The following is a 19,116-nucleotide window of genomic DNA, read 5'->3' as shown; positions in this document are numbered from 1 at the left end:
TTATGTATAGTAAAGTGTTTTTGTTTCTTTAAAAATATATATACATTTTTTAAACGTCCATGTAAGGCGTTTTATTTATTTATTTATTTAAGGCCTTTTTTTCCCTTTTTTTATTTTTATTTTTTATCGACCATGTATAGTAAGGCGTTTTTTACATTAAAAAAACACGATTATGTATAGTAAAGCGTTTTTGTTTCTTTAAAAAAATATATATATTTTTTAAACGACCATGTATAGTAAGGCGTTTTATTTATTTATTTATGTAAGGCCTTTTTTTCCCTTTTTTAAATTTTTTTTTTAACGACCATGTATATAGTAAGGCGTTTTTTACATTAAAAAACACAATTATGTATAGTAAAGCGTTTTTGTTTCTTTAAAAAAATAATAATAATAATTTAACGAGCATGTATAGTAAGGCATTTATTTTCATTAAAAAAACGACCATGTATAGTAAGGCGTTTTATTTATTTATTTATTTAGGGTTAGGGTTAGGGTTAGGGTTAAAAAAAAAGAAAAAAAAAGGCCTTACTATATACATGGTCGTGTTTTCTTTAATGACAAAAACGCCTTACTATACATGGTCGTTTTTTTTTTTATGAAAAAAACGCTTTACCATACATGGTCGTGTTTTTTCTATGAAAAAAAACGCCTTACTATACATGGTCGTTTAAAAAAAAAAGAAAAAAAGGCCTTACTATATACATGGTCGTGTTTTTTTTAATGACAAAAACGCCTTACTATACATGGTGGTTTAAAAAAAAAGAAAGAAATTTTGAAAAAGGGAAACAAAAACGCCTTACTATATATACATGGTCGGTTTTTTTTTTATGAAAAAAACGCTTTACTATACACGGTCGTTATTTTTATTTTTTTTATGAAAAAAACGCCTTACTATACATGGTCGTTTAAAAAAAATAATAATAATTTAAAAGGGAAACAAAAACGCCTTACTATACATGGTCGTTTTTTTTATGAAAAAAACGCTTTACCATACATGGTCGTGTTTTTTCTATAAAAAAAAACGCCTTACTATACATGGTCGTTTAAAAAAAAGAAAAAAAGGCCTTACTATATACATGGTCGTGTTTTTTTTAATGACAAAAACGCCTTACTATACATGGTGGTTTAAAAAAAAAAAAAGAAATTTTTAAAAGGGAAACAAAAACGCCTTACTATATATACATGGTCGTGTTTTTTCTATGAAAAAAAACGCCTTACTATACATGGTCGTTTTTTTATGACAAAAACGCCTTACTATACATGGTCGTTTAAAAAAATATATATTTTTTTAAAGGGAAACAAAAACGCCTTACTATACATGGTCGTTTTTTTATGACAAAAACGCCTTACTATACATGGTCGTTTAAAAAAAAAAAAAAAATTTTAAAAGGGAAACAAAAATGCCTTACTATACATGGTCGTTTTTTTTATGACAAAAACGCCTTACTATACATGGTCGTTTAAAAAAAAAAAAAATTTTTAAAAGGGAAACAAAAACGCCTTACTATACATGGTCGTTTTTTTTTTTTATGAAAAAAACGCTTTAATATACACGGTCGTTATTTTTTTTTTTATGAAAAAAAAGGCCTTACTATACATGGTCGTTTTTTTATGACAAAAACGCCTTACTATACATGGTCGTTTAAAAAAATATATATTTTTTTAAAGGGAAACAAAAACGCCTTACTATACATGGTCGTTTTTTTATGACAAAAACGCCTTACTATACATGGTCGTTTAAAAAAAAAAAAAAAAATTTTAAAAGGGAAACAAAAATGCCTTACTATACATGGTCGTTTTTTTTATGACAAAAACGCCTTACTATACATGGTCGTTTAAAAAAAAAAAAAATTTTTAAAAGGGAAACAAAAACGCCTTACTATACATGGTCGTTTTTTTTTTTTATGAAAAAAACGCTTTAATATACACGGTCGTTATTTTTTTTTTTATGAAAAAAAAGGCCTTACTATACATGGTCGTTTTTTTTAGGACAAAAACGCCTTACTATACATGGTCGTTTAAAAAAAAAAAAAAAAATTTAAAAGGGAAACAAAAATGCCTTACTATACATGGTCGTTTTTTTTATGACAAAAACGCCTTACTATACATGGTCGTTTAAAAAAAAAAAATTTTTTTTAAAAGGGAAACAAAAATGCCTTACTATACATGGTTGTTTTTTTTATGACAAAAACGCCTTACTATACATGGTCGTGTTTTTTCTATTAAAGAAAATGCCTTACTATATATACATGGTCGTTTAAAAAAAAAATTTTTTAAAAGGGAAACAAAAACGCCTTACTATACATGGTCGTTTTTTTTATGACAAAAACGCCTTACTATACATGGTCGTTTAAAAAAAAAAAAAATTTTAAAAGGGAAACAAAAATGCCTTACTATACATGGTCGTTTTTTTATGACAAAAACGCCTTACTATACATGGTCGTTTAAAAAAAAAAAAAAATTTTAAAAGGGAAATAAAAACGCCTTACTATACATGGTCGTTTAAAAAAAAAAATTTTTTTTAAAAGGGAAACAAAAACGCCTTACTAGACATGGTCGTTTTTTTATGACAAAAACGCCTTACTATACATGGTCGTTTAAAAAAATATTTTTTTTTTTAAAGGGAAACAAAAACGCCTTACATACATGGTCGTTTTTTTATGACAAAAACGCCTTACTATACATGGTCGTTTAAAAAAAAAATAAAAATTTTAAAAGGGAAACAAAAATGCCTTACTATACATGGTCGTTTTTTTTATGACAAAAACGCCTTACTATACATGGTCGTTTAAAAAATAAAATAAAATTTTAAAAGGGAAACAAAAATGCCTTACTATACATGGTCGTTTTTTTTATGACAAAAACGCCTTACTATACATGGTCGTTTAAAAAAAAAAAATTTTTTAAAGGGAAACAAAAATGCCTTACTATACATGGTCGTTTTTTTTATGACAAAAACGCCTTACTATACATGGTCGTTTAAAAAAAAAAATTTTTTTAAAAGGGAAACAAAAACGCCTTACTATACATGGTCGTTTTTTTTTATGACAAAAACGCCTTACTATACATGGTCGTTTAAAAAAAAAATAAAAATTTTAAAAGGGAAACAAAAATGCCTTACTATACATGGTCGTTTTTTTTATGACAAAAACGCCTTACTATACATGGTCGTTTAAAAAAAAAAAAAATTTTAAAAGGGAAACAAAAATGCCTTACTATACATGGTCGTTTTTTTTATGACAAAAACGCCTTACTATACATGGTCGTTTAAAAAAAAAAATTTTTTTTTAAAAGGGAAACAAAAATGCCTTACTATACATGGTCGTTTTTTTTATGACAAAAACGCCTTACTATACATGGTCGTGTTTTTTCTATTAAAGAAAATGCCTTACTATACATGGTCGTTTAAAAAAAAAAATTTTTTTTAAAAGGGAAACAAAAACGCCTTACTATACATGGTCGTTTTTTTATGACAAAAACGCCTTACTATACATGGTCGTTTAAAAAAATATTTTTTTTTTTAAAGGGAAACAAAAACGCCTTACTATACATGGTCGTTTTTTTATGACAAAAACGCCTTACTATACATGGTCGTTTAAAAAAAAAATAAAAATTTTAAAAGGGAAACAAAAATGCCTTACTATACATGGTCGTTTTTTTTATGACAAAAACGCCTTACTATACATGGTCGTTTAAAAAAAAAAATTTTTTTAAAAGGGAAACAAAAACGCCTTACTATACATGGTCGTTTTTTTATGACAAAAACGCCTTACTATACATGGTCGTTTAAAAAAAAAAAATTTTTTTTAAAAGGGAAACAAAAACGCCTTACTATACATGGTCGTTTTTTTATGACAAAAACGCCTTACTATACATGGTCGTTTAAAAAAAAAAAAAATTTTTAAAAGGGAAACAAAAATGCCTTACTATACATGGTCGTTTTTTTTATGACAAAAACGCCTTACTATACATGGTCGTTTAAAAAAAAAATTTTTTTTTAAAGGGAAACAAAAACGCCTTACTATACATGGTCGTTTAAAAAAAAAAATTTTTTTTAAAAGGGAAACAAAAACGCCTTACTATACATGGTCGTTTTTTTATGACAAAAACGCCTTACTATACATGGTCGTTTAAAAAAATATATTTTTTTTTAAAGGGAAACAAAAACGCCTTACTATACATGGTCGTTTTTTTTATGACAAAAACGCCTTACTATACATGGTCGTTTAAAAAAAAAAAAAATTTTTAAAAGGGAAACAAAAATGCCTTACTATACATGGTCGTTTTTTTTATGACAAAAACGCCTTACTATACATGGTCGTTTAAAAAAAAAAATTTTTTTAAAAGGGAAACAAAAACGCCTTACTATACATGGTCGTTTTTTTATGACAAAAACGCCTTACTATACATGGTCGTTTAAAAAAAAAAAATTTTTTTTAAAAGGGAAACAAAAACGCCTTACTATACATGGTCGTTTTTTTATGACAAAAACGCCTTACTATACATGGTCGTTTAAAAAAAAAAAAAATTTTTAAAAGGGAAACAAAAATGCCTTACTATACATGGTCGTTTTTTTTATGACAAAAACGCCTTACTATACATGGTCGTTTAAAAAAAAAATTTTTTTTTAAAGGGAAACAAAAACGCCTTACTATACATGGTCGTTTAAAAAAAAAAATTTTTTTTAAAAGGGAAACAAAAACGCCTTACTATACATGGTCGTTTTTTTATGACAAAAACGCCTTACTATACATGGTCGTTTAAAAAAATATATTTTTTTTTAAAGGGAAACAAAAACGCCTTACTATACATGGTCGTTTTTTTTATGACAAAAACGCCTTACTATACATGGTCGTTTAAAAAATAAAATAAAATTTTAAAAGGGAAACAAAAATGCCTTACTATACATGGTCGTTTTTTTTATGACAAAAACGCCTTACTATACATGGTCGTTTAAAAAAAAAAAAAATTTTTAAAAGGGAAACAAAAACGCCTTACTATACATGGTGAACATGGTTCAAAGAAACAACCATGTATAGCAAGCCTTTTTTTTAAACAACCATATATAGTAAGATGTTTTTTTTTAAACGGTCGTTTGATCATTTAAAAAAAAAAAACGAAAGCATTTACCATAAGGAATTTATTTAAAAAAATGACCATGTATGTTATAGCTTATATTTAGAAAAATAAATAAATCCAAGCCCTTCTTGCAACGTTCACCACTGCACACGCAACAAAAACAAGTTACTTCTGCAATCTTGTTTTCAAGTTGTGATGAAGACCTTATCTGCTTCGTGGGGCCCCACCTTTGACTTCCCTTTTGCTTCTCTCGCAACTAACCAAATGCGGTCATCAAATGCCAATTTCTCACGACAACACTCGATAGACCGCAGACCTCCACCAAGGCCCAAATATCTTCCAATTTTTTGTTTAAAAAAAAATGTTGCAGTGTAGTTTTTATTTTTTTTTTTAATTAATTTTGATCACTTAAATTGATTTCATGCAGCAACATATTATGGGATGGATGAGGGGGATGATTTGGTACTTTTACATCTTAAATGTTGCAATGTTATTATTTTCTATATATATATATATTTATATATAATTTTTTTTTTTTTTTAATCCAAGGTTCAGGCGGCCAACAGAAAATCTGGAGAGAAGCGTTGTCACACCCAAACACCAATAAATGATGACAATAACACACAAGGTGATTTGACCCCGAGGTCACTTTTTTTTTTTTTAATCATTAGTAGTCGTAGCTTGTATGTAATATTCTGAATAAGTCCTTTTTAAATTTCCGCTAGATGACACATCAGACTTGAGCTCTCCGCTATTCCTCGAGGATCTCGTCTCCTTCAGCTTCCAGGTGGCGCGTGGAATGGACTTCCTGGCGTCCCGCAAGGTCTGACCAACCTCTCAATCTGTGACACACATTTTTTTTTTTTGTTTAAATTTCATGACGGTTTCCACTTTAGTGCATTCATCGAGACCTGGCGGCCCGAAATGTTTTGCTGTCCGACGACAACGTGGTCAAGATTTGCGACTTCGGCCTGGCCAGGGACATCTACAAGGACCCCGACTACGTGCGAAAGGGAGACGTGAGTAATCCATCTATACATTTTCCCAAAATTTTACAAATAAAAATAATCTGAGCGATTTGATAGAAAATGGCAGTAAAAAATGTCAATGTCTTGTAATTGTGATGCTATTTTTCTCAATTTTTACATTCTTTTTACAAAGACAAAAGTAATTAATTGCAGTTTTATGCTAAAATCATACTAAACAAAATTTTTTTTAATTAGTGCAATTATTTACAAAATGCAATTAAAATGACAATTGCTAATGATTTAGAAAAGCATTCAAGTAAAAGCAAAAAATAAAAAAATACATTTGTACCAAAATACTAATATACATCTGCATAATGAATCTATCGTATTTTTTTTGGTTTTGTTTTATTAAACCCGATGTTGCTGCGCTGTGATTGGCTGTCAGGCCCGACTGCCTCTCAAGTGGATGTCTCCGGAGTCCATCTTCGACAAGGTGTTTACCACTCAGAGTGACGTGTGGGCCTTTGGCGTCCTGCTGTGGGAGATCTTCTCTTTGGGTAAGAGGAACACACTATTTAAAAAAAAAAAAATAAAAAATTACTTTCATAGTTTTATATTAGAAGTAGCAATTGGAGCGCAATACCACATGTGTACTGTAGGGGCATCGCCATATCCCGGCCTGCATATCGATGAGGAGTTCTGCCGCAGACTGAAGGCGGGAACCAGGATGAGGGCGCCGGCGCACAGCACGGCTGACATGTGAGCGAGCCGCGCCGATGCGGGTTCCGTCGTGGTGGCAACCCCCGAGCTCAAGCGGTGTTTTTGCCCGTCCAGTTACAGCACCATGCTGGCCTGCTGGGAGGTCGAACCTACGGAGAGACCCTCCTTCGCCGCCCTGGTGGACACCCTGGGGGAGCTGCTTCAGTCCGCGGCGCAGCAGGTCTGTCCCAAAACATCACAAGTCGTTGAAAAGGCTTCATTTGTAGATTTTTGTGTCGTCAGGATGGGAAGGATTATATTCCTCTGGGATCGCACGTGGAATCTTGGAAGAGCAAACGAGAAAAGACCCTTGCTGTCACTAATTTAAGGTAAACGCCGGTGAGGATTTTGACTACGGCTTACGATGGATTTCTTTTCTTTTATTCGTTTATCAAAACCGCCTCATTTTGACCTGGCATAAAACAATTTGATGGTTCGGAACCTTTAATAAACAGTAGCTTGTTGAATCAAAAAATTTAATAAAACATGTTCAAATTGTTTATAATGTTACTTTTCTTGAGTCCAGTACAACCTATTTATTAACTCATTCACTGCCATTGACGGCTATAGACGTCAAAAATTCATTTGAGCTATTTCTATTAGTTTAAAAAAAAATCCGCTTTTGTTAAGAGTATGAAAACCTAGAGAATTTTTTTTTATTGTACATTCAGAAGAGATATAAAATGTATGATTTATCGTGAGTTACCTATTGAAATCATGCGATTAATTACAATTAAAAAGTTTAATTGCCTGACGAAAAAAAAAAAAAAAAAAAAAGAATGTTAAAAATTAGGAGCGTCAGGCGATTACATTTTTTTATTGTAATAAAATTTTAATTAATTAATTTTTTATTGTAATTAATTGCATGACTTCATGAGTTAACTCACGATTCATCACAAATGTTATATCTGTTTTAAATGTACAATAAAAAAAAAAGTTCATAATTGAAGTCACGTGATTAATTACAATAAAAAAAAATATTTGCCTGCGATTTCAAAAAAAAAGAAAGAAAAAATTATTCAAAATTAGGGGCGTCGGGCGATTAAATTTTTTTAATTGTAATTAATCGCATGACTTCACTAGTTAACTCACGATTAATCACAAATTTTATATCTCTTCTGAATGTACAATAAAAAATATCTAGGTTTTCACACTGGTCAACAAAAGTGTTTTTTTTTGTTTGTTTTTTAAATAATAGAAATAGTTCAAATGAATTTTTGACGTCTATAGCCGTCAATGGTACAGAGGCACAAAAACCAACCAGGTTAAGGTTATAATCTCTAATCAGGTCATTAACTAGTCAATTTTAATAAAATAGGTTGATCCAAGCTATTTAACATTACAGAGCTCCTAGTCATAATAGTCATAATATTCATAACATTGCGTTGCCCTGCGTTTTATTTTATACTTCGAACGACGAAAATTACAACATGAATTTAGTACTATAGGAATCTGGTAAGTAGCTCATTTAACATATTGAATATTCATGAGTACTAAAATAGCTTATCGCGACTTATCTTGAAAACCTAAAAAAGGCCATCCATTTTTTTTTTTTTTTTTTTTAAATGAATTGTAAAACAGGACCTTAAAAAGAATGACAAGTGTGCTTGTACTGTACCGTGCAGTTACATGCATGCCGTGGTGGCCGCGCCGGACACGTTTGAGGAGATGCCCTGCGAGGACGAGCGGCACGGATCTGAGGTGAGGAAACAACAAAAAAAAAAAAAAACACACTCAAGTAAGAGAGGTGGTGTTTTTCAGGAGGGCGACAGCGGCATGGTCCTACCTTCAGAGGAGCTGCAGCGTCTAGCATGGAGGAGCGACATGGAGGAAGATCCACGTCTCCATAGCAACGGGGATTCCCCTCCTCCTGACAACTTTCACCCCTCCCTCTAGCAACCCCCCCCCCCCCAACACCTTTTACTATGCTTTTAGCATAGTGTAACAATTAGGGTTTATTTGTACCTCAATGAGCTGGAAGGGAGGAAAAGGCTGGATATGCAAGTGATTTTTAGAAAAAAATATTTTAGTAATACAGTCAAATGTAAACAAGTTGAAAATGGCCAACTGTCTTACTTTCGGTATTCTTTATTAAAATACTGCTGTACACACAAATATCGCAAACTTTTGAGACATTGGATCACGAGAGGGGCAAAAAAAAAAAAAATAAAAATGACGAAGATGTTGGTTGTGGAGTGTGTGAGGAGTGGGTGAGTGTGCGTGTGTGTGTTGTGGGGGGAGGGGGGGTGTCTAAAGCACCACATTCGTCAAATGTGTCCATTTCGTACATTTTCTAACACGGTCGGCACCCCCACCCGACAAGCGGGTTCCTTTCAGGATCTGATCTGTGATGTCATTTTAGGAAAGGGGAGGGGGGGGAGGAAAGAGCAGTATTTGGAAGTAGCGCATATGGACACATAGGGGGCGCTGTGAACAATCTGGCTGATAACATTCAAATTGGGGGGGGGGGGGGGGGGGCTTGGCGTGTGTGTGTGTGTGTGTGTGTGTGTGTGTGTGTGTGTGTGTGTGTGTGGTGCTCTACCTTATTCGTTATCCTGCTAGCGTTGGTCCACAGATAAGAAAGTTAGCCCTCACACACACAAAAAAGAAAGCAGTTTCGAAAAATGATGAGTCGGCGACATTCCGTAAAAGAGGCAGCTGCCGGACAAAGGTTGTGGTGGGGGGGTGGGGGGGCGCTACAAATCAAGAGGGGCTGTCAACATAAAGCGAGGAGGGGGTTCACCTGCTCAAACCTCACCCCCAGTGGTTTGTCCTTTACGTGATTGGGTGGTGGGGGGAGGATTGCCCCATTTAAAAAGCCTCAAATAGAAAAACGCTTTTTCACATCAATTCAACATGTGTGTGTGCGTGTCTTTCTGTACACCCTGTAGGCCACTCATTCACACGTAAAAAAAAAAATAACCCTGAAAATTAAAATCTTAGTGCCTCCCCCCTCCCCCACATAGCGGTAGAAAGAAACAATAAAAGCAGAAAAACCTGTTGAAGAAGAACCACGTGGTTTGCGTCCGTTTGTTCCCCAAAATCTTAAAAAAAAAAAAAAATTACAATTCGCCATCCCAAGCGTCCATTAAGTCCTTTTTCCAGCTTGCAGGTTGTTTTTTTTTAGTTTTTTTTTAGGAAAGACTAAAAAAAATACACTTTAGAGGGGAAACCAAATCCTTCCCAGTGGACAGTGTACACGACCGAGGCCTTCCCGCCCCCCCCCAAAAAAAAAAATGCTGATGTTGAAATGTCTCCACGCGCTTGCGGCTCGCTCGGAAGGTCGACGGCCCGCCGTAGTGCAATAGCAGTGCGGCCGCCAGGCCAGTAGGGGGCGGCGCTACAGTGAGCCCGAGGCGGCCGCCTGCAGCTCCTGGAAAGTGCTGTCGAAGCAGCGCTTCAGGTCCGAGTAAGTTACCACCAGCACGCTCTTCTCGTCCCGCGACACCAGGCTGATCTTCTCCGGTCCGCCCGCGTCCAGCTGGGGAACACAGACATAAATCTTAAAAAAATTATGTATTTTAAAAAAAAAAAAGAGACTAAAATTACAAGCAAACCTGTGACCTCAAATGAAATTGTACAGAAAGTAAAAAGACAAATATGGTTCAATACATCTTTTTTTCCCAGATCAATACTATATCAAATATATAATCTGAGTAAAAAATTTTAAAAATTATAATAATTTAAAAAAATAGTGGAAAAAAAACTTTCTTTCTGACGCAAATGTCAAAGTGCCGCAGTATAGCGCCAACTAGTGCCAGGGAGGACTTTGTTAGATTTTTTTAGGTAAACAGATATAATGTGTTGACATATTTTTATTTTATATTATTTTATTTTTGAGTATTTGAGGTGCTGCCGTATGTGTTTTTTTCAATAAAAGATATTTCTACATTTCTTTACCATCTGTCTGAAACGGGGGCGGGGTTGTAGCAGAAGATGAGGTGTGAAAAGTATTTCCTGTTAGCTAAACTACAAAGATGGCGCCATCCCTGTGTGACCTCATTCAAACGACACATTACATGCATGGCGAGTGTTGTTGAAAGTAAGCTTGCCTGACCTTGTTGAGACAGGAGACGATGTGGCTGAGGTCGATCCACGGCGTCCCGGCTTCGGTCACCTGGTGAAACAGGTGGTCCCGGAAAAGCTTCAGCAGGTAGCGGTCGCCCGTTTCCGACCACGTGGGGTCCTTCTGAAACCTGGAATTGACACGACGCGCCGCTTTTGAGCGTTTGCACGGCGACGGTACAAAAAGCAGCAAGCTGATCGGGCGGCGGACTCACTCGGGCCTCTCGTTGATGGTGCCCAGCTTGGCTAGCAGGCGGAAGAGGCGGCCATTTTGCACCTCCTGAGGAAAACAGACGCGCTCGTCAAAAACCTACCGGCACGACTTATTTCCACCGATGGGGCACATTACCTTGGCCAAGTCCTCCTCGATGACGTCGTTCCTCATCTGTGATGCGTCCAGTTGCGTGTAAAATCGGGCTCCGATCATCGGCATGATGTCGTTGACGCTGCGGAGGCGGGACTGTTCAGTCAGCAGATATCTGGAAGGACACGGACATAATCAGAGTTAAAAAAACACGCAGCTGTGTGGTGACGTTGCGCATCCCAAACTAAACTTAGACCAAAAGAAGCAAATGTGAGAGTTCTCTCAGGAGGGGGGGGGGGGGGATACTTTAAAAGCCATACCAACAAAATGTCCGCCCCTTTTCTTACAGTATAAGGTTCTTGAGGTCTGACGAGTAGTTGATGGACACCAGCTCCATGGCCTTCTGCAGGTTCTCCCTCTGAATGCCGGCTAGCGAGTTGCACGCCAGCGCCAGCACGACTTTGCCCAGCGACACCAGGTCGGCTTGCTGGAAACACACAAGCGGAGTTTAAACTGCTGGTGATGATGATGATGATGATGATGATGATGATGATGATGTGGCGAGCACCTGGTACTGCGGCATCAGGGCCAGATGGTTGGTCTGACTGCTGTCAAACGTTAAGACGTCAAAAACGCCGACACAGTTCACACGTAACCTGCACAGGAAAAAAAAAAACCTTTGTTGTTTATGTTCATGGCCTTTTTTTTAATTTTTATTGTTTTTAATGAATTGTAGCATTTTAATAGCACTTTGGTTGGGCAGTTCACGTGTACCTAATATTGTGTCCCTGCGTTCACGCATCACGGTACAAACCTGGTCTTGCCGGTGATGAGGATCTTGCTGGGGTCCATGACGCGGCACGCCAGGCCCGCCGTGTGGATGGTGCGCAGGGCCGAACTGAGCTGGACGATGTAGGCCCAGATGAGCGACTCGGGCAGCAGGCCGGCGTGCTGCCGCGGCGGGGGAGGCTCGTGTTGTCCTGCACAAAAACACACACACTTTTACACTTTTTTTTTTTTTTTTTTTTTTTTTTTTTTAATCGCGCAAATGCAGCTTGTGAAAGGGGTGACATGCAAACTGACAACTTCCTTATCTTGTTGCGGACAGCTTTTTATTGTAAGTTACAGTAGGGCTTCTTTCTCTAAAGTGATGAGAGGGTGTGTAAAAAAAAACTCACCCGTAACCCTGGTGCGGATAGGCAGAATAGAAAATAGATGATAGTCTTCAACATAATTTTAGCAAGTAGATGCTAATAAACGATATTTTCAACAACATATGGTCAAATCATGTATTTTAGTTTTCTGATTTCTAATTTTAGCAAGCAGATGCTAACATAAACAGCTAATGGCTAATATATTGGCTAGCTAATGGCTTACAAATGGCCCAAAAATGACCAAAGAAGCTGGCCGACAAGCAATTTTTCCACTCTTCATTACTTTTCTTCAAAGGTAGTTTTACGTTTCAGTACAGGGTTTCCCCCAGAAAACTAGCTTAGACAACATTCAGCACGCTCATGCTAACAAAAGCGGCTAATGGCTAAAGCTCACTCACAAGTTTTACCCAATTATTTTTCGTGACTTCTTCTTAGTTTTGATTTAAGACTTACTACGATAATGTTTAATGTTATTTTAGCTGGTAGATGCTAACACAATTAGCATAAAGCTTTAGGAATTACACAAAAACGGCCAGAGAAGCTCACAACACTCTCCATTATTTTATTACCCAAGTGATCAACTTAGCAAGCAGATGCTAACATAAACAGCTAATGGCTAATATATTGGCTAGCTAATGGCTTACAAATGGCCCAAAAATGACCAAAGAAGCTGGCCGACAAGCAATTTTTCCACTCATTACTTTTCTTCAAAGGTAGTTTTACGTTTCAGTACAGGGTTTCCCCCAGAAAACTAGCTTAGACAACATTCGGCAAGCTCATGCTAACAAAAGCGGCTAATGGCTAAAGCTCACTCACAAGTTTTACCCAATTATTTTTCGTGACCTCTTCTTAGTTTTGATTTAAGACTTACTACGATAATGTTTAATGTTATTTTAGCTGGTAGATGCTAACACAATTAGCATAAAGCTTTACGAATTACACAAAAACCAGAGAAGCTCACAACACTCTCCATTATTTTATTACCCAAGTGATCAACTTAGCAAGCAGATGCTAACATAAACAGCTAATGGCTAATATATTGGCTAGCTAATGGCTTACAAATGGCCCAAAAATGACCAAAGAAGCTGGCCGACAAGCAATTTTTCCACTCATTACTTTTCTTCAAAGGTAGTTTTACGTTTCAGTACAGGGTTTCCCCCAGAAAACTAGCTTAGACAACATTCGGCAAGCTCATGCTAACAAAAGCGGCTAATGGCTAAAGCTCACTCACAAGTTTCACCCAATTATTTTTCGTGACCTCTTCTTAGTTTTGTTTTAAGACTTACTACGATAATGTTTAATGTTATTTTAGCTGGTAGATGCTAACACAATTAGCATAAAGGTTTACGAATTACACAAAAACCAGAGAAGCTCACAACACTCTCCATTATTTTATTACCCAAGTGATCAACTTAGCAAGCAGATGCTAACATAAATAGCATAACGACTGCAATATTTTATTGACACACTTCTTTTTTTTTTTTTTGGCATGTTGTTTGTTGCACGCCAGACAACTGCCTTGTTCCCGTTGACGAGGCCGACAGCAGCACCTGCCCTAAGGATCACTTTCAGCCACCGTTTCCTCATTCGGTCAACGAACATCTCGCTTGCACTATCGTCAACAATCAATAAGTGACTTCATGTGAAAGTGAATGCATCCCTAACTTGCTGTGCTAACCGCTACATCAAACGTTATCCAGGCCTTAAGTAGATTACGCGGGCGACCTAATTAAGCCTGTTAGTGGGTCACCAAAACAAAGTGCGTCAAGCTAAGGAATGCAAATAAATCAAAAGGGGGACGCTATTTGGAGGAGGAGCCACTCACCCCACTTCCTCTTGGTAAAATACGAATCCGCTGCTGGGTCGTTGAAGTGCCGGCTGAACATGGTTTCTGCGCCCGCGTGGAAGTCATAGGAGAACACCAACGCTGGGTTTTGGGAGGGGATCACAGAAAAAGATCGATTTAAATCAATTTAATGAATTTGCAAAAGTAGGAAAAAAAAAAATGTGACTGTTGGGTGACGCAGACATCAACTCACAGTGGTCTCCGAAGGCCTTTGTGGTGAAGACCTCCCTCAGGGTGACCGAGTTGGAGTGCTGAATCTTCTTCCACATGTCCACCAGCATCATACACTTGGTGTTGACGAGGCGGAAGCCTGAGCAATCAAACACAATATTGAAGCATTCTACCAATGAATCACTCAAGTCGATAAAAAAAAAAATAGATGAGTATCGTTTTTGTTCACTTGGCGACGCCAAACTCGCGCGCTACTGTAGTATCTGTGACTTTTAAAGTGTGTATGGTTTGAAGGGGTGGGGCCCTGGCCTGGTGAGTGACATGGGTGCCAGATTGTAGGGTTGGCTGAGTGTTGCGTGTTTGAGACTTGTCTGTCCTTGACTACTTGCAGAGGCATCGCAACACGTTCTAACGAGCAATTATAGGATACGCTCCAATATGGAATCAAAAATATCTTGATAGTTGCCTTTTTATTTGACCATTTATGACTGAAATGTCTCCTAACTAGTCGATTAACACCTTAGCTACTCACAACGGGTACTCCTGCAGGCCTCTGGCCAAGAGTTTTCGGACTGGATTCGGGTTCGAATTCCCCACGCCCTGTGCGCGTAGTTACCTTGTATCCTCCTCAGGCAGTAGGGCAGGTCGTCCTTGCTGTTGACTGCCTTGTAGCAGGACGTGATGTAGCTGAAGTTGCTGGTCTTCTGCATGCGGTTGGGCGGGGGCAGGGCCTCCAGGGGGAACAGACTGTGGTAGCTGTCCACCTCGGACGGTACGTCTGCACAACACAGGAGGCCGGAAGTTGACTTGAATCGTTTTTTGTTTTTTTTTTCGTTCGGATACGATTAGGAAGCTTTGGAAATTCTACCTGCGTTTTCCGAGTGGTCGATCTGCGCCATGGTTATCAGGTGCCTGTTGATTAATTCCTGGAGGGTGTCGGGAGGTGTTAGCAGCGGGTCACAGGCGGCGTTTGCCGCGGTGGGGGAAATACCTGTCGGAGTTCGTCGGCCATGAAGAAGGACGGGGCGTTTGCTTTGGGCTGCATGTAGGCCACGTGGGGTGCGGTGGGGGGGTAGATGTGGTAGGTAGGAAACACCTGCGGTGAAACCACAAACACCCCGCTTCTTATTTATTGAAAAACGAAAATGCACTAAACATTCCCTGACTGTAAGCCAGTTGCAGCACAAACAAATGTTTAAAACAAGCCTTAAAGATAAAACGCAATGACTTGTATTTAAAAGTAGTTTGATTTGATATCCAATCATTTGCTCACGTACCATCCCGGCCATCGGTGCAGGGGTGTTGTCCGTGTAGAAGTACGTGGTCCCCCCGACGGTCTCTTTCTGGATGATGTGTGAACCCGGGTCGGCCGCCGTGGTGGGCACCATGTAGTTGACCGGGTTCGGGTTCGGGGTGTGGCTGCGGCGGCGCGGGGCGGGCGAGCTATGCGGCGTGATTTTCGGCGAGTGAAGGGGAGACGAGCCCGCCGATAAAGACATGCCTGAAATCGGATCATTAAGAGCAGGGATGTGATTTGACCAAAGTGAAATTATCTGAAAATTTAGCCGGGGGTCCTGGTGGGGGGACAAGGGGGGGCTTCCCGAAGCTCATGGGTTTTCCGTGTTTTTAAATACTTTCAATGCACTCACATGACAAAGAAATAGACAAAACAACAGCATAAATTTTCAATGTATATTGAACTATCCCATATAAAATGGCAGTTTTAGTCAACTCAAAATCAGTCACATTCAAAAACATTGGACTGCCTTTGCTTTTAAAAACTATCACTGAGAATATCATCATATCTAACTAATGTGATTACTAAGTTAACACATAAATAATGTTGAAGAGTTCAAATTTCATGAACAAATAATTGTATCATGACCAAATGAAAAGTAACTCATATTAGAGCATACCACAAATGTCTTTGTTATAGCAGAAGATGTTATCTGTCGGAGTCATGTGCATACACAATGAACTACAAAAAAAAAAAAAAAAAAACGGAAATTTAAAATGTTTATTTTTGGAGATAAAAAAAAGCGGAATTCCGCGAATTAGCGGAAAAATCACATCCCTGATTAAGAGTGTTTGGCGCAATACGAGGGGAGGGAAAAAAGGTGGTAAAAAAAAAAAAAAGGAGACGGCACCTGGAGACAGACCGGCTGCTGTGGAGCTGTTGAGACCCGGGTGGGCAAAGAGGGGCGAGGGGAAGGTCTGGACAGAAGACGGCGCCATGGTGGCCATTCGTGGAGCTCCTTTAGGGATGAACTCGCTTGCTGTCGGATTGGGCGCCTGAAAGAAAGATGGGTTACACACAAAATACGTTTTATTTATATAAAAATTGGAAACACAAATTCAACACAATTCCGGGCAGCAACATCGCAAAACTAAGCGCCCCTTGTTTTTTCTTTTTTTTTTGCGCTCACCTTCCTCCGTTGAGAAATGCCGAGAGCACCAAAATCGCTGAACAGCGACGACGTCGGGGAGTTGACTGGATCTACGTGAAGGGGGGGGGGGGGGGGGCAGAAAGGTTTGCAAAAAGCCATTTGAATGGGAATTGTGGCAAGGTTAGTCTCACCGTGAGAGCTGTGGCTGAAATTCTTGGCACCGTCGTTGAGTAGACTGGGAGAGCTGCTGCTGGTAGTAATTCGCTAAAAAGAGGATGGAAGATATTGTATAACAGTAATAATGATAATAATAATAATGCATCCGATTTATATATGTACATTTATATTGTATTTTGAATTATTCAAATTAAGGCTTGAGTAAAGTGGCAAATAACAGGCATAAAAAAACAAAATTTGGTGTTCAACTTAATTTAGTCACGTGAGAGCAGGTTAATATTTGGCTTTTTGCTTGCATGTGTTTTGTGCTGACACAACAGAAGGATATCAGTGATGGGAAAGTGATAAAGTATGATAACCACACAGTAGAGCATACAACTAATTGCGACATAAAGACTTAAACTATTATTTTAAAAAGTGTGATTTGCTTTTTCCACCAACCCCATAAGTTTCACTGAACTGGTTTGTATGGTATAGTACCTGCATCATGGAGTATTTGGACTCCGCTGGACTTCCAAATCCGTTCACTCCTATGAAGCTGCTGCTGAAGTAGGAATTGGTGAGGTTGGCGTCGCTCAGGCTTGCTCCCTCCATACCTGGAACTGCAGAGGACAAATAAAGCCAAAGTTAAATGTATAGAGGACTTGATTTAATGTTGAAGAAGTGGAGGGAAGCGTTTAGGAAGTTTGAACATTCCCGAGTGTGTGTAACCAATCACAGAGCTCATTAGAAAAAATGTAAACAGTTCCACAAGTGCAAGCAACGGCAATGCTAATCCAGAAGCACTGCAAGCATCGTTTCATTATTAAGACATTTGACAACTTGGCTATTATTTTTGTTACGTGCAAATTACTTTGCAGTACTTGTGGTTTATTTCTACTAATTAAATTAGGGCCAAAAAAACACAAACACTACCTCGTGGAGGGCTACGTTAGCTTCTAGCTACGTTAGCAAAACAGCTAACGCTTGCAGACATAAACATACGTAGTTGATATGAAACGCCACACGAGATGTTATTAGTTTTGATTAGTGGTTAATAGCGTAAAACATTTTCGGGCTACTTTCTCCGTAAAGCCGAGACAAGAAGCGAACGTTCAAGTGCTTTCTGTGCACACACAGCAGCTGTCATATTGCCAGGCCTCCTTCGCCAGAGCGGCAACAGGCTATTAAAGCGTCATTTCCACAACAATAACAAGTCATGTCAGTGTTAATAAAAAAAGAAAAGACGCCCAATGAGCTCTACGAAACGATGCTGAATTGCATATGACGACTAAATGTGCTGTGATGTGTTTGGGGGACGAGGAGGCCTCACTAAATCCCCGGGCTAAATTTTCAGTCAAGCCCGACCAGGCGCCTCGTAAAGTCGGGTGTTCCCACAAGTGAGGTCCCGGCTGTGAAGCGTTACTCACTGGCTAGCATCGACCCTTCCAAAGAGGTCCCAGCAGGCCCCATGGCTTCACTCTTCTTGGGCACGCCGGTTCCTCCTCCGCCGCCGCCGGGGCACGAGGCCGCGGAACCGCCGAGGGAATACCCCGCCGGAGTCCCGCCACCCCCGGGTAGAGACAACGGGACGGGGCTCAGGCTAGCCATGGACGGGTCCTCGTGCAGGAACTGGCACTCGTCTCCATAGAAGCACGTTTTGTCTTTCGCGTAGTAACGGCAAAACTTCACCTTGACATTGGGTATCCCGGCACCCCCGAGCGGAGCAGCTGAGGCTGGGAGTCCGCTGTTCATGGCACCGCCGCCGCCGTTGCTGCCGGAAGACACTCAAACATAGAGAGACGCACAGCGCTAGCGAGCTAGCCCAGCTCGGCTAGCCTGCAAACAATTCCCCCCTTTTCCGCGGACTTAAAATTCACCTCCTCTGTGGCGTCGGAACCACTTAAAAAATGCGCTGCGGTACTCACGTCATCACGCTGGGGTGCATGTTTGGCTTCCGGACTAGATCATTGCACGCGTGGAACAGCGATCGCGAGGGTCGCCATCCATGCAGACGCGTTTCTTTGCTAAATAATTATAATAATAATAAAAAAAAAGTGCAGCCTGTTGTTGTTTTTGCTCACTGCCCGCCCTGCTCTGTTTGGGAGCCGCTTTGCATTGTGGGTAAGCGCCTATATGTATAGGACATGCTTCAAGATGCACACAGTTGCTGTCGTACAAGATGTCCGTAAAGTCTCTTCATAATTTTAAAGTTGGGGTTTTCCAT

General features: G+C 38.7%; 2 protein-coding genes across 5 annotated transcripts in view; one reads left to right on the top strand and one right to left on the bottom strand.

The window, feature by feature from the left end:
• flt1 (fms related receptor tyrosine kinase 1) overlaps positions 1-8,772 on the top strand; it is a 35,674-nt gene extending 26,902 nt beyond the window's left edge. For 2 of the 3 annotated variants that reach the window (XM_077553688.1, XM_077553690.1), the window contains exons 21-28: positions 5,629-5,707; positions 5,805-5,902; positions 5,976-6,098; positions 6,493-6,604; positions 6,707-6,806; positions 6,882-6,987; positions 7,050-7,135; positions 8,432-8,772. In XM_077553688.1, the coding sequence (XP_077409814.1) occupies positions 5,629-5,707; positions 5,805-5,902; positions 5,976-6,098; positions 6,493-6,604; positions 6,707-6,806; positions 6,882-6,987; positions 7,050-7,135; positions 8,432-8,702 (975 nt within the window). In that variant the 3' untranslated portion in view covers positions 8,703-8,772. The remainder of the gene's footprint in view (positions 1-5,628; positions 5,708-5,804; positions 5,903-5,975; positions 6,099-6,492; positions 6,605-6,706; positions 6,807-6,881; positions 6,988-7,049; positions 7,136-8,431) is intronic. The other variant, XM_077553689.1, reaches the window with a different exon arrangement.
• A 106-nt stretch (positions 8,773-8,878) lies between these two features.
• Positions 8,879-19,037, bottom strand: pan3 (poly(A) specific ribonuclease subunit PAN3). Of its 2 annotated transcripts, XM_077553702.1 has the most exons (19): positions 18,818-19,034; positions 18,320-18,663; positions 17,391-17,512; positions 16,925-16,997; positions 16,773-16,843; positions 16,494-16,638; positions 15,624-15,847; positions 15,338-15,442; positions 15,215-15,272; positions 14,963-15,124; positions 14,369-14,485; positions 14,155-14,256; positions 11,990-12,155; positions 11,744-11,831; positions 11,523-11,662; positions 11,221-11,350; positions 11,087-11,151; positions 10,864-11,002; positions 8,879-10,287 (listed from the first exon to the last, which is right to left on the bottom strand). In XM_077553702.1, exons 1-19 carry the CDS (start codon positions 18,835-18,837, stop codon positions 10,147-10,149), a joined length of 2,412 nt encoding a protein of 803 aa, XP_077409828.1. In that variant the 5' UTR covers positions 18,838-19,034; the 3' UTR covers positions 8,879-10,146. The 2 variants fall into 2 exon arrangements, with proteins under 2 accessions (XP_077409828.1, XP_077409827.1); XM_077553701.1 differs by having other exon boundaries at positions 16,773-16,997; positions 18,818-19,037.
• Positions 19,038-19,116: the final 79 nt, after the last annotated feature.

The sequence above is a fragment of the Vanacampus margaritifer genome, chromosome 20 (assembly GCF_051991255.1).
Source record: "Vanacampus margaritifer isolate UIUO_Vmar chromosome 20, RoL_Vmar_1.0, whole genome shotgun sequence".
In the NCBI taxonomy this organism is placed as follows: domain Eukaryota; kingdom Metazoa; phylum Chordata; class Actinopteri; order Syngnathiformes; family Syngnathidae; genus Vanacampus; species Vanacampus margaritifer.
This window is presented reverse-complemented; position numbering and strand designations above follow the sequence as displayed.

Bases quoted from the DNA above. Each gene is read 5' to 3' on its own strand.
- pan3 (XM_077553701.1), bottom strand. From the start codon at position 18,837: ATGCACCCCAGCGTGATGAC. The intron at 15,273-15,337 runs GTATTTCCCCCA...GACACCCTCCAG, and splicing joins TGGCCGACGAACTCCGACAG to GAATTAATCAACAGGCACCT. The intron at 10,288-10,863 runs GTCAGGCAAGCT...TGTGTTCCCCAG, and splicing joins TCGTCTCCTGTCTCAACAAG to CTGGACGCGGGCGGACCGGA.